We start from the raw sequence: 14,433 nt of genomic DNA on the forward strand, positions 1-14,433 counted from the left end.
TTAAAATAATTTATAGTAATCTCAAGTGTGAATCTTCTTCACACCAAAATCTAGCATTTGGAGTTTTATTTGTATACTTCTAAAATACATGAACTGTAAGTTATACATGTTGAAGACAGTCCTAAAAAGTGAAGGCCAAGAACTGGGAATAAAAACATGTTAAGCTAGGGTGGGTGTGGTGGCTCATGCATGTAATCCTAGCACTTTGGGAGGCCAAGGTGGGTGGATCACCTGAGGTCAGGAGTTCGAGACCAGCCTGGACAACGTGGTGAAACTCTGTTTCTACTAAAAATGCAAAAAATTGCCGGGCGTGGTGATGCGTGCCTGTAATCATAGGCCTGACTCAAGAGCCTGAGTCAGGAGAACCTCTTGAACCCAGGAGGCAGAGGTTACAGTGAGCCGAGATCGTGCCATTGCACTCAGCCTGGGTGACAGAGCGAGACTCCGTCTCAAAAAAAAAAGAAAAGAAATCAAAATAAAGACATTCTCAAATAAACAAAAGCTGAGAGAATTCACTGCCAGCAGACGTGTCTTACAAGAAATATAAAGGACAAAGGATAGTTCTTCAGACCAAAAGTAACTAACTCCAAATAGTAATCCCAATCTGTAAAGATAATTATAAAACACCAACTGTATAGTTCTTCTGTTAACTGATTTAAAAAGCAACTGTATAAAACATGTATACAGTTGCATTGTCAGGTCTATAGCATATAGAAATGTAAAGTTCATTTAATTATTATTATTATTATTATTATTTATTTTTTTTTTTTTGGAGACGGAATCTCACTCTGTAGCCAGGCTGGAGTGCACTGACGAGATCTTGGCTCATTGCAACCCCCGCCTCCTGATTCTCCTGCCTCAGCCTTCCGAGTAGCGGGGATTACAGGTGGGTGCCACCACGCCCAGCTGATTTTTGTATTTTTAGTAGAGACGGGGTTTCACCATGTTGGCCAGGATAGTCTCGATCTCTTGACCTTGTAATCCACCCGCCTTGGCCTCTCAAACTGCTGGGATTACAGGCGTGAGCCCCCGCGCCTGGCCTTACTTTTTATTTTATTATTATTTATTTTTATTTTTATTTTTTTTGAGACGGAGTCTGGCTCTGTCACCCAGGCTGGAGTGCAGTGGCCGGATCTCAGCTCACTGCAAGCTCCGCCTCCCGGGTTCACACCATTCTCCTGCCTCAGCCTCCCAAGTAGCTGGGACTACAGGCGCCCGCCACCTCGCCCGGCTAGGTTTTTTGTATATTTTTTTTAGTAGACGGGGTTTCACCGTGTTAGCCAGGATGGTCTCAATCTCCTGACCTCGTGATCCGCCCGTCTCGGCCTCCCAAAGTGCTGGGATTACAGGCTTGAGCCACCGCGCCCGGCCTTACTTTTTATTTTTTTAGAGACTGGGTCTCCACCTGTCACCCAGGCTGAAGGGCAGTGGTATAGCTCACTGCATAGCTCACTGCAGCCTCGAACTCCTGAGCTCAAGTGATCCTCCTGCCTCAGCCTTCCACAGTGTTGGGATTACAGGAGCGAGCCACTGCACCCAGCCAGAAATATATTTGATAATAATAACATAAAGGAGTCAGATGGGATTAAAACTGTATTAGGGTAAGGAAATGACACCAGATGGTAAATCAAATCCACAAAAACAAAACAAACCAAGAGAACCAGAAATGATAAATAAGAAAGTTAATATAACAAACTATAAACACATACTTGCTTTCTTTTCTTAGCTTCTTTTCAAAGACATAAAATTACAAACCAGAGTAAGATGGCAAAATAGAAGCCTCCACCAATTGTACAATACACCCCCCCAAAATTTGCGCACAATAAAGCACCTTTATAAGACCCAAAAATCAGGTGAATGATCACAGGACCTGGTTTTAACTTCGTATCACTGAAAGCGGCACTCAAGAGGGTAGGAAAGGTAGTCTTGAACTGCCAGCACTACCCTCCGCCACTCCCCTGGCAGTGGCTGCGTGTGGTGAAGAAATAATCTGTGTACTTGGGGGAGGGAGAGTGCAGCAATTTGGGGACTGCACATTGAACTCAGTGCTGCCCTGTCACAGTGCAAAACAAAACCATGCTGAACTCCGCTGGTATCCGCCCACAGAGGGAGCACTTGGACCAGCTGTAGCTAGAGGGAAAGGGCCCACCTGAGTGGCCAGAATGTGAGTTTCCGCAAGCCTCGCCACCACAAGCTAAAGCGCTCTGGGTTCAAAGTGAACTTGAAAGGCAGTCTAGGATACAAGGAACGCAATTCCTAGCCAAATCCTGGTTCTGTGCTGGGCTTAGAGTCAGTGGATTGGGGCACAACCTAGGGAGACATCAGACAGCGCTTCTAAGGGAGGGTTTGTGCCATTCCTCCTCCCAAACCCAGGCAGCGCAGCTCACAGCAACAAAAGTGACTCCTTCCTTCTGCTTGAGGACAAGAGAGAAAGGTAAAAGGGGCTTTCTCTTGCGTCTTGGATACTAGGCTCAGCCACAGTAGGACAGACTCCGGGCAGAGTCGTGAGACCGCCATCCCAGGCCCTAGTTCCTGTTGACATTTCTAGCCACACCCTGAGCCAGAAGGGAACTCACTGGCCTTGAAAAAAAAAGACCCAGTCTTGGCAAGATTCATCACCTACTGACTGAAGAGTCTTCGGGCCCTGAGTAAGCAATAACCACTACCCAGGGAGCATGCTTGGGCCTTGGGGGAGACTCTGAGACATGCTGGCTTCAGGCATAGCTTGATCACAGTGGCATAGAGCACTAAGCAGGCTCTTGGGGTTTCCAAATCTAGGCCTAGGCTCTTGGACATTTCTGGACCTGCCCTGAAGGGTGGGGTCCTAGGCCTAGTAGCACTCAGTACACGCTGACTGAAGAGCCCTTGGGCCTTAAGTTAACATCAGTGGTGGCCTGGCAGAACTCCTTGTGGGCCAGTGGTGGTTATGGCCACAGGGATAGGTTCTTCTGCCTGTGGTAAGGGCGGGAAAGATTGGGAAGGACTTTGTCTTGTGGTTTGAGTGGCAGCTTCGCTGCAGTAGGATAGGATACCAGGTAGATTTCTAAGGTTTTTAAATTCCTATCCCTGACTCCCAGATAGCATCTCTGGACATGCCTGGAGCCTGGGGAACTTGTTGCCCTGAAAGGAAGGACACAAACCTGGCTGGTTTCACCACCTGCTGATTTTAAGTCCTGGGGCTTGAGCGAACATAGGTGGTAGCCAGGCAGTGGTTATAGAGGGCCTTGGGCAAGACCCAGGGCTGTGCTGGCTTCAGGTCTGAACGAGGTGGTTCCAGTGGTGCTGGCCACAGGGGTGTTTGCATCACCCCACCCCCACCTCCAAGCAGCTCAGCATAGAGAGAGAGATACGCCATTAGTTGCTCACCTTTTGATAAAAAGGGAACAGAACAAAAGTCTCTACCTGGTAATCCATAGAATTCTTCTGGATCTTATCCAAGTCTACAAGTCTGCAAGAACTACAGCATTATTGGGCTTGGAGCCCAAGTCCCGTCAAATACCTGGAAAGTCTCCCCAAGAAGGACGGGTACAGATTGCAAAGCCCAGATTGTGAAGACAACAGTAAATACCTAACATGTCAATGCCCAGACACGGACAAAAATCTATATCAAGACCAGTCAGGAAAACATGAACCTATCAAGTGAACTAAATAAGGCACCAGGGACCAATCATGGAGAAAGAGAGATATATAACCTTTCAGATAGAGAATTCAAAATAGCTGTTTTGAGAAAACTCAAGGAAATTTAAGATAACATAGAGAAGAAATTCAAAATTCTATCAGATAAATCTAACACAGATTGATATAATTAAAAGAATCAAGTAAAAATTCCAGAGGTGAAAAATGCAATTGACATACTGAAGAATGCACTGGAGTCTCTTAATAGCAGAATTGATCAAGCAGAAGAAAGAATTAGTGAGCTATGAAAATAGGCTATTTGAAAATAAAGAGGAAACAAAAGAAAAAAATGAAAAAGAATGAAGGAAGCCTACAAGATCTAAAAAAATAGCTGCAAAAGAACAAGTCTAAGGGTTATTGGCCTTAAGTAGAAAGACTAAACAATGACCCGATGAAAAATAATAACTACAACTTTTCAAAACGTAGACAGTACAATAACATGTAGAGAGAAACAACAAAAAGTTAAGAAGCAAGGAGATAAATTTAGAGTATTTTTAGTTTTCTTATTGCTTGTTTATGCAATCAGTGTTGTCATCACTTTAAAATAATGCATCGGGCCGGGAGCAGTGGCTCACGCCTATAATCCTAGCAATTTGGGAGGCCAAGACAGGTGAATCACCTGAGGTCAGGAGTTTGAGACTATCCTGGCAAACATGGTGAAACTCCATCTCTACTAAAAACACAAAAATTTGCCGGGTGTGGTGGCAGGCGCCTGTAATCCCAGCTACTTGGGAGGCTGAGGCAGGATAATCACTTGAACCCAGGAGGCAGAGGTTGCAGTGAGCCAAGATCGCGCCATTGCACTCCAGTCTGGGTGACAACAGTGAAACTCCATCTCAAAAATAAAAAAATTAAATTAAATCGAATTAATGGATAGTATTTGCAAGCTCATGGTAACCTCAAATAAAAAAACATATACTGGATACACAAAAAATAGAAAGCAAGAAATTCAATGATACCACCAGAGAAAATCACCTTCACTAAAAGCAAGAAGGAGGGAGGGAGGAAGGAAGGAAGGAAAAAGAAGACCAGAAAACAAATAACAAAATGGCAGGATTAAGTCCTTAGTTACCAATACAAACATTGAATATAAATGAACTAAACTCTTTAATCATGAGTTAAAAGACATTGAGTGGCTGAATGGATTAAAAAAATAAGCCCCACCTATCTGGTGCCTATAAGAAACACACTTCACCTATAGAGACACACATAGACTGATAATAAAGGGATGGAAAAGGATATTCCATGCAATGGAAACTAAAAAAGAGCAGGAGTAGCTATACTTACATCAGACAAAACAGATTTCAAGACAAAAACCACAAAAAGAGACAAAGGTCATTATATAATGACAAAGGGGTCAATTCAGCAAGAGGATATGACAACTGTAGATATATACGCACCCAACACTGGAGCATACAGATATATAAAGCAAATATTATTATTAGAGCTAAAGACAGAGATAGACCCCAATACAATAATAGCTGGAAACTTCAGCACCCCATTTTCACACTTGGATAGATCATCCAAACAGAAAATCAACAAAGAAACATCAGACATAATCTGCACTATAGGTCCTAATTGATATTTACAGAACGTTTCACCCAATGGCTGCAGAATATACATTCCACTCAGCATATGGATCATTCTCAATGATAGACCATATGCTAGGTCACAAAACAAGTCATAAAACATTAAACAACAACAACAATGGCATAGTGGCTCACACCTGTAGTTGCAGCACTGTGGGAGGCCGAGGCGGGCAGATCACTTGAGGTCAAGAGTTCAAAACCAGCTTTGCCAACATGGCAAATCCTGTCTCTACTAAAATTACAAAAATTAGGTGGGCATAGTGGCTCAAGCCTATAATCCCAGCACTTTGGGAGGCTGAGGCGGGCAAATCACATGAGGCCAGGAGTTCCAGACCAGCTTGGCCAACATGGTGAAACCCCGTCTCTACTAAAAATACAAAAAAAGCTGGGTATGGTGGCACACACCCGTGGTTCCAGTTACTCAAGAGGCTGAGGCAGGAGAATCACTTGGATCCAGGAGGAGGTTGCAGTGAGCCAAGATTGCAGCACTGTACTCCAACCTGGGCAACAGAGTGAAACTCTCTAAAAAGAAAAAAAAAAAATTACAAAAATTAGCTAGGCATGGTGGTACACACCTGTAATCCCAGCAACAAGGGAAGCTGAGGCACAAGAATTGCTTGAATCTGGGAGGTGGAGATTGCAGTGCACCAACATCATGCCACTGCACTCCAGCAACACCCTGTTTACAAAAAAAAAAAAAAATTTTTTTTGAAATAATATCAAGTTATCTTCTCTGACCACCATGAAATAAAACTAGAAATTAATAAGAGGTATTTTGGAAACTATATAAATACATGGAAATTAAACAATATGCTCCTGAATGACCAGTGGGTCAATGAAGAAAGAAGGAAATTGAAAAATTTATTGAAACAAATAATAATGGAAACACAACATACCAAACCTTTGGGATTACAGTGAAAGCAGTAGTAAGCGGGAAATTTATAGCTAAAAGTGCTTACACATCAAAAAAGAAGAAATCTTCAAACAATCTAACAATGCATCTTAAAGAACTAGAAAAGCAAGAGCAAACCAAACCTAAAATTACTAGAAGAAAAGAAATAATAAAAATCAGGGCACAAATAAACAAAATTGAAACTAAGAAAACAATATAAAAGACCAAGGAAATGAAAGTGGTTTACTGAAAAGATAAATAAAATTAACAAACCTTTGACCAGACTAAGAGGAAACAAGACCCAAAAGCCCTCATGAATAGATTAATGCCATTATAAAAGGAATTGAGGTTAAAGGACAAGCCCTCTCCTGACCTTCTGCCTTCCACTATGTGACGAAGCAGCAAGACTCTCACCAGAATAAGTGCCTTGATCTTGGACTTTCAGCCTACAGAATGGTAAGAAAGTAAACTTCTGTTCATTATAAATTATGCAGTCTCAGATGTTCTGTTATAGCAGCACAAAATGGACTAAGAAAGACTTCAATATTCACTAAATTGATCTAATAATGCAATCTCCATCAAAAACCCAGCCAGTCTCTCTACAGAAACTGACAAGATGATGCAAAAATTCATATGGAAACTCAAGACACCCCTAATAACCAAAACAATCTTGAAAAAGCACAAAAAAGAAAAACTCCTATTTCCTGATTTTGAAACTTAAGACAAAGCTACAGTAATCAAGGTAGTATGGTACCAGCAAGAATTGACATATGTATCAATGAAATAGTTGAGTCCAGAAATAAACATATTTATGGTTGTATTAGTTCGTTTTCCTACTGCTATAAATAACGCCCAAGACTGGGAAATTTATAAAGGAAAGAGGTTTAATTGACTCACAGTTAAGCATGGCTGGGGAGGCCTCAGGAAACCTACAATTATGGTGGAAGGCAAAGGAGAAGCAAGGCACTTTCTTGACAAGGCAGCAGGAAGGAGAAATGCTGAGCAAAGTGGGGAAGAGCCCCCTTATAAAACCATCATATCTCATGAGAACTCACTATCACCAGAACATCATGGGGGAAACTGCCCCCATGATTCAATTACCTCCACCTGGTCTCTCCCTTGACACATGGAAATTAAGGGAATTATATTTCAAGATAAGATTTGGGTGGGGACACAAAACCTAACCCATCAATGGTCAACCAATTTTTGACAAGGCTAGCAAAAATAGCAAAACAACACAACAGGGAAAGAATAATCTGCAATGGTGCTGCGACCGCGGAATAGCCCATCCAAAAGAATAAAGCTGGATCCCTTCACCACATCATCCATAAGAATTAAGTCAAACTGAACCACAGACGTAAGTGTAAGAGCTACATCTTACACTTTTAAAATTAGAATTATAAAGCTGTCGGAAGAAAATACAGAGTTAGGCAAGGTCCAGATGCAATTTAAGGAGTGTCTAGGGAAACCCACAGACAACAGGAGAGACAAAACAAGGATACCAGAGAAAATGTTAGCCTCTGATACCCACAGCTACGGCAAATGCTAAATAAAGCTTAACTCCTGGCCAGATAAACAAAAAACCTCATACTAGAGGCCTATTTAACTCAGTTTTTAAACAAAGTATATCATACTCCCCTCAATTAAAAGGCATGCTAAATGGCAAAAATACAGTTTGAAAAGAGAGAGCAAGTCAAACATCAGAACCAGACTCACATATGGCAGAGATACTGGAATTATTTAATATCACACTGGGAATTTAAAGTAATGATAATTTAATATACTAAGGGCTCCAATGGAAAAAGTGGACAACATGCAAGAACACATAGGTAATATAGACAGAGAGATGGAAACTCAGAAAGAGTCTAAAAGAAATGCTAAAAATCAAAATCACGGTAACAGAAACAAAGAATGCCTTTGATGGGCTCATCAGTAGACTGGACTTTGCCAAGGAAAGAATCAGTGAGATTAAAGATACGTCAATATCTTCCTGAAACTTCCTGAACTAAAAAGCAAAGAGAAAGACGAATGAAAAGAAGAAGAAAGGCCGGGCGCGGTGGCTCAAGCCTGTAATCCCAGTACTTTGGGAGGCCGAGGCGGGTGGATCACGAAGTCAGGAGATCGAGACCATCCTGGCTAACATGGTGAAACCCCGTCTCTACTAAAAATACAAAAAACTAGCCGGGCGTGGTGGCGGGCGCCTGTAGTCCCAGCTACTCGGAGGCTGAGGCAGGAGAATGGCGTAAACCCGGGAGGCGGAGCTTGCAGTGAGCCGAGATCACGCCACTGCACTCCAGCCTGGGTGACACAGCGAGACTCCGTCTCAAAAAAAAAAAAAAAAAAAAAAAAAAGAAAAGAAGAAGAAAAAAGAACAGACTAAGAACAATGGAGCCAGTGCCTGGCTAGCTCAGTCAGCAGAGCATGAGACTCTTAAGACCAATGGGCCAACTGTAAGAGTGGAACATATACTTAATGGGAATACCAGAAGAATGAGAGAGAAAAGCAGAAAACATTCAAAGCAGTAGTAATGGCTGAAAAACTTCCAAAATTAATGACAGAATCAAACCACGGACCTAGGAAACAGAAAACACCAAGCAGAAAGAATATGAAAAAATCTGCATCTAAGCATATCATATTCAAACTTCAGAGAATCAAAAACAAAGAGAAAATTCTGAAAGAAGCCAAAGACAAAAACACACCTCACCGATAGAGAACAAGGGTAAGAATTACATCAGACTTCTCTTTAGAAACTGAAGGGAAGAAGACAGTACAGTGAAATATTAAATCCTACAGTATTCTCTTTGGGTTAGAAACCATGCTGGCTCAGATAATTCCTCCTTTGGATGCTCGTGGGGAAAATTAAAAAATCATAGAGAAAAAAAACCAAGTAGATTACAATAGTGATTCTCAAATTTGAGTGTCCACAATAATCACCTGGGAGTGTATTACATATATTGATTCCTAAAAACCCCCAGAAAATTTAAGCAAGCAAGTCTGGAATACGGAATTAAGAGTCTAGAATCTGCATTTTGTTTTTGTTTTTTGACACGCAGGCCAAGTAATCTAGATATGTATGGGTGGTTATGAACGTACAGTCTCTGGAGCAACTCCAAAAGGTTCAGGGGTCTCAGTGATGTATGGGTCTTTATAAAATCCAGTCACTGTAAAGTAAATGCTCAGGAATGCATGTAGGTTTAGGCCAACTTCGACCAGTATTATCCTACTGACAAAAAAAAATCTTTGTCAGAACTCCTTCTATTAATAACTCACAGACTGCTGCTCATCAAGATACTGAATAAGCTCCTGCTGTGAATGGGCTACTGAGGAGGAAGATGAGAGGATAGGTATGACATCCAGAACTGTAAAATAATACATTTGTGTTATTTTATGCCACCAAGCATGTGGTGATTTGTTACAACAGCAGTAAGAAACTAATACATATGCTAGCAAATTATCTGCCTAAAAAGAAACTACATTTTTCTTACCTATATCCATTGGTCGTTCTGTATTTAAACTGTCTGTGCTGCCCTGATGTCCACCTATAGGAGTCTTTCCTTGTTGATCTGATAACTTCCCAGTACTGACAGATCTAAAAAGAATGGTGATGTTTTTAATAAAGGAAAACTATACTTTTTAAAACTAGAAGGGTTAATAGGAAGTTAGAGAATGAGGAAACAAGAAATAGATACCAAACAATTCAGGGTAGAGATAAACTTCAATAATAAAAATAAAGGACAGAAATAGAATATTCAAGAAGTTCAGGAAGAACTATGTACTTAACACAGTTACAGGAAGCATCTATGGTTTTCAGAGATTCTAAATGTATGCTGTACATATCAATAACCATATGGCATAAATCACCTGCTATACTAATGTAGTCTTGCTGCTTTTATAATAGAAATCTATTTGTTTTACTATTACAGTTTTCATGTTTAAGGCTAGAATGGAAACAGTCTTTTACCTGCCAAACACTGCCTTGCTCTGCTGCTCAGCCCGCTGCCTCTCACTTCCTTGCACTAAGAGGCAATGGGCACATTCCCGTGGTTCATTCCCATCTTTGGATTGTTCTTCAGCAGGCCCATGACGAGTAACCAAGGCTAACAGGTTGGAAGATGCTTGCGTTTTAGGGATTTTGAAAGGAGCTGTGGTCTAAAGAGACATATATATATGTAAACTAGTTAATATAATGCATGAACTATTCAGTAATGGAAGGTTTGTGTGACCCAGTAGTCAGAAGTATTGGTCAGGGTGGTGGGAAAAATTGTAGAAAGATACAAACCTTCTTGGAAGGCCGAGAGGTTTTACAAAAGCTAGGATTTAGCTGAAGGCAGCCAGCTTCTCTTATCCGGTGCCTGACAGGTTAGGTTAGGTAACAACGGGATGAAAAAAAAACTGATCTAGATAAGTTAGTTTACTTAGGCCTTGGAACCTGGACTTTAATCATCTACACACAATTACCCACAAGTATGTTGACTCAAGGCCTTTATCATTAAATCTGTACTAAATAAATGCCTGCAGCACTAGCATGTCAGAGCCATGGCAGCTACAACTCTTTCTGTGAACGGCCCGGTCCCCTAGCCCACTCCTTCACTGAATGTGTTGGAGTGCATTTTTTCATCCACTGCTTCGTCAGGGTCTGCGGGTCAGACCTGGCAGGAGTATGGACTCTGGCGTCAGTCAAACCCAGATTCAAACACTGGCAGCTCTATTTACAGCTTGAGTGACCTTGCACAGTTCATTTAAACTCTCTAAGCCTCAATTTCCTTTTATCAGGATTAAATGGGATCATACACAAAAAGAATTCTGCAAGTAAAGTACTTACACTGCATCTGGCACATAGAAAGTGTTCATTATATTATAACTATTATTGGCCAGGAGCGGTGGCTCACACCTGTACTTCCAGCATTTTGGGAGACTGAGGCAGGCAGATTACTTGAGACCAGGAGTTCAAGACCAGACTGGCCAACATGGTGAAACCCCATCTCTACTAAAAATACAAAAAAAATTAGCTGGGCAAGGTGGCACATGCCTGTAATCCCAGCTACTCAGGAGGTTGAGGTACCAGAATGGTTTGAACCTGGGAAGCAGAGGTTGTAGTGAACTGAGCTTGCACCACTGTACTCCAGCGTGGGCAACAAAGCAAGACTCTGTCTCAAAAAATGAAATAAATAAATTATAGCTATTCTCATAATGAATCCTTTCCATAAAGTACTATACTAGTTCCTAACCTACAAAAGGGTTTAATAAACACACCTTAGTAGGAGAGCCAATGATTGTTGGCAAAGGAGTTTTAAAGAACCAGTCAGAACTCCGTGGAGAGGACCCCAAGTGCTTGGTGGGAGAAGTTCCAAGGCTGCCAGGCCGGCTGGGCTGAGGTGAGTAGCTGTACCCAGCCCCAGCATGGGTTGGGCACACGGGGTCAGAGTGCTGCTTTCTGAGCTTCTGCTTGTTCTGATAGATGTCAGTGAGGGTGGGGGCGCTCTGCAGTCTGGCACCCAATAAGAGGGACTGTGGTGACTGAGCTTGTGGCACTGGAGAACCTAACAAGAAAACAAATGTAACGTTAACCCAAAGTGAAGAAGTGCAGTGCAAAAATGTAAAAATTAAGAAGACAGTTTTTAAAATGAGAATTCTGATAAATATCTTATTTTTCATAAGACATTCTAAAAGTGATTTACTTGGCAAGAGACTATTTTTCTGCCATCCTTTGCAAAACAAATCCATTGTTCATATTCTCAGGAGACAGATTTTAATGATTATGGGTTACTCGCTGTTTTTAATCAGTAGCTAGTAAATAACTCAGATTAATGCAAGGTCTGATTAGCACCAAAGAGAGCAATATCGTTAGTGATTAAAGTTAATGAATACAACAAAAACCTACATTGAACAGGATGATTTTTACTCTATATGAATACATACCTTGGTAAATCTATGTAATTATTCTCTTTTCTCACACAGCAACTAAAACTCAAACTAACCCAAAATAACTCCTTATTCAAAAAAAACAAAATAAACAAATATATATAATGTGTAGGAAAGATCATAAGATAACAGACCTTTCCCAAATTTTACTTTGTGTAAAAATAACAAGCATGTGAATTTTCTGTACTTTGTCCATTAAATTACACACTTAAAACCGAAAGCATCCATATTCTCACAAAGAGAACACTTGCCCGCAGACATCCTTGCCTCTCAGGGGAAACCAACTCAAGAGTCTAGGAGATAAGGTCCCCTTTTCCCCCCTACAAACCTTGTTGCCAACCCAAGGTCCACTAATCCTTGACTCCAGTTACACACTCTTCGGAGTTTCTTAGAAGCCAAACTATCAAGAATTAACATTAAGAGCATGCAAATATTCTTAGTGACCTAACCATCATTATTCTAAAAACAGAAACCAACAGAAGCTTTGCTGTTGACCACTCCTGGCTTCACCTCATTCCAAACTTGATATTTAATTTTACTGCGCTTTATAAAAATAAATTCGTGTTAAAATCTTATGGTCTGACTAAAGTTATTTAAGCTTCGTTAAAGAGTGCTTTTCTAAGTAACACAGGAGTCCTCTAACTGGTCAACTCCTCAAATATCCATACAATAGAATTTAACTTATAAAGCTGCGATTCACACATATATTTTCAGGCATATACATATAATTTTAAAAATCTGTATTATTTTATCTGATGCTGACTCATGGCTCTTACCAAACAGTATTAATCATTCCGAAACGGTGGCTCACACCTGTAATTCCAACACTTTGGGAGGCCAAGGCAGGAGGATCACAAGGTCAGGAGTTCGAGTCTAGCCTGGCCAATATGGTGAAATCCCATCTCTACTAAAAATACAAAAGTTAGCCGGGCATGGTGGCGCTCGCCTGTAGTCCCAGCTACTTGGGAGGTTGAGGTAGAAGAATCGCTTGAACCCAGGAGGCGGAGGTTGCAGTGAGCCAAGATCGTGCCACTACATTCCAGCCTAGGCGACAGAGCGAGACTCCAATTTAAAAAAAAAAAAAAGGTATTAATCAATAGTATTAAAGTAATGAAATTTCACTTCGTAAATAATTTTCATTATCTATGTGAAAATAAGCAAAACTTAGCCAAGTTATTTAATTCCTAAGACTTACTTTCATTAAGGAATCTCATATTCAAAAGGAGGTATTAGATTAGCTTTATGATATGTTAAACCACATTAGACCAATATTCTAAAAATCAGGATGGCAGAGGAGATAATTCATATCAATTCTGTTCTTTGAGAAGACTAGAAAAACACAACTCAAATCCATTTATAATACAATTCAAATTATTAATAAACCAAATACATTCTCCTACCTGAGGAGTTTCTACTCCTGGAGTCATGGCCCTGAGGATGCCCACAGCAGCACTGACTGAATTGCTCAGGAATGGTACCAACTACAAAAAAAAAAAAAAAAAGATGGGAAAAGGAAGAAAAATATCCAAAACCAATAAAAGACAGCAACAGGCAACACATGCACAAATTACACAGTAAATTACTGGTTAGAAAATTTTAAGGAACAAAGGTTTGGTTCAACTAACATTTACGGGAGGACCAATCTGCTGGGTGCTGCACACTAAGATAAAAAGTATCGTATAATCTGCCTTGAAACAAGAACATTAGGGGAAGAAAAGCCACATAAACAAACAAATGCTCCTAACAAGTATGTCCATAAGACAGATAAGTACAAAGAGTTTGTACAAAGTGTCCGGGCTTGGGGAGCTGCGGGGCATGGCTAACAGACAGCCCCAGCTGCAGTCCCTCTGGATCTACCACACTGGTGCCAAGGCTAGGCTTCCCCCAGGAGCTGTTCCCAGTCAGTGACTGCATATGGTGGGGCACTAATTCAGGCTTGTTGAAGCAGGTCAGGGAATTCCTCTAACAAGACAATCCAGTGCTTGGGGCTACTCCTTCAGTCTGGCTGAAACCTTCTTAGACCTACATCACAGTCTGAGACTCTTCCTGGCCAGCTCTTCCTCCTTCCTGCCCTCCTTTTCCAGGTGTTGGACCTATGTTTGGTCTGAGGGCCCTCCCTGCTTCCTCCTGCTCCTCCCCTTCATTCTTCACAGGAGTTTCCCCAAGTCACTCTCTTGTATATAGCATGTTCTATGCATCCATTTCTCTGAGAACTAAAACTAACACAGAGAGAGTTAGGGAAGGCTTCAGGGGAGTTTAAGCAGATGAGAAACATATGTCTACATCAAGAGGGCTCATTCCAAGGGATCAGGCAGCGGGCAGAGATCAGATCCTTAGGGAAGGGCTTTATTCTTG

At 41.2% G+C, this 14,433-nt stretch overlaps 1 protein-coding gene across 20 annotated transcripts in view; it reads right to left on the reverse strand.

Moving 5' to 3' along the window:
- The window catches only part of ULK2 (unc-51 like autophagy activating kinase 2), a 105,448-nt gene that overhangs the window by 16,033 nt on the left and 74,982 nt on the right, over window positions 1-14,433 (reverse strand). For all 20 annotated transcript variants that reach the window (XR_012425366.1, XR_012425362.1, XR_012425364.1 and 17 more), the window contains 4 exons: window positions 13,479-13,559; window positions 11,410-11,696; window positions 10,118-10,305; window positions 9,642-9,745 (listed from right to left, as the gene is read on the reverse strand). Coding sequence is in view for 13 of the 20 variants with exons in the window: in XM_074018818.1 (XP_073874919.1) it covers window positions 9,642-9,745; window positions 10,118-10,305; window positions 11,410-11,696; window positions 13,479-13,559 (660 nt within the window). In the remaining 7 variants the exon portion in view is untranslated. The remainder of the gene's footprint in view (window positions 1-9,641; window positions 9,746-10,117; window positions 10,306-11,409; window positions 11,697-13,478; window positions 13,560-14,433) is intronic.

Source organism: Macaca fascicularis, chromosome 16, assembly GCF_037993035.2.
Source record: "Macaca fascicularis isolate 582-1 chromosome 16, T2T-MFA8v1.1".
Lineage (NCBI taxonomy): Eukaryota > Metazoa > Chordata > Mammalia > Primates > Cercopithecidae > Macaca > Macaca fascicularis.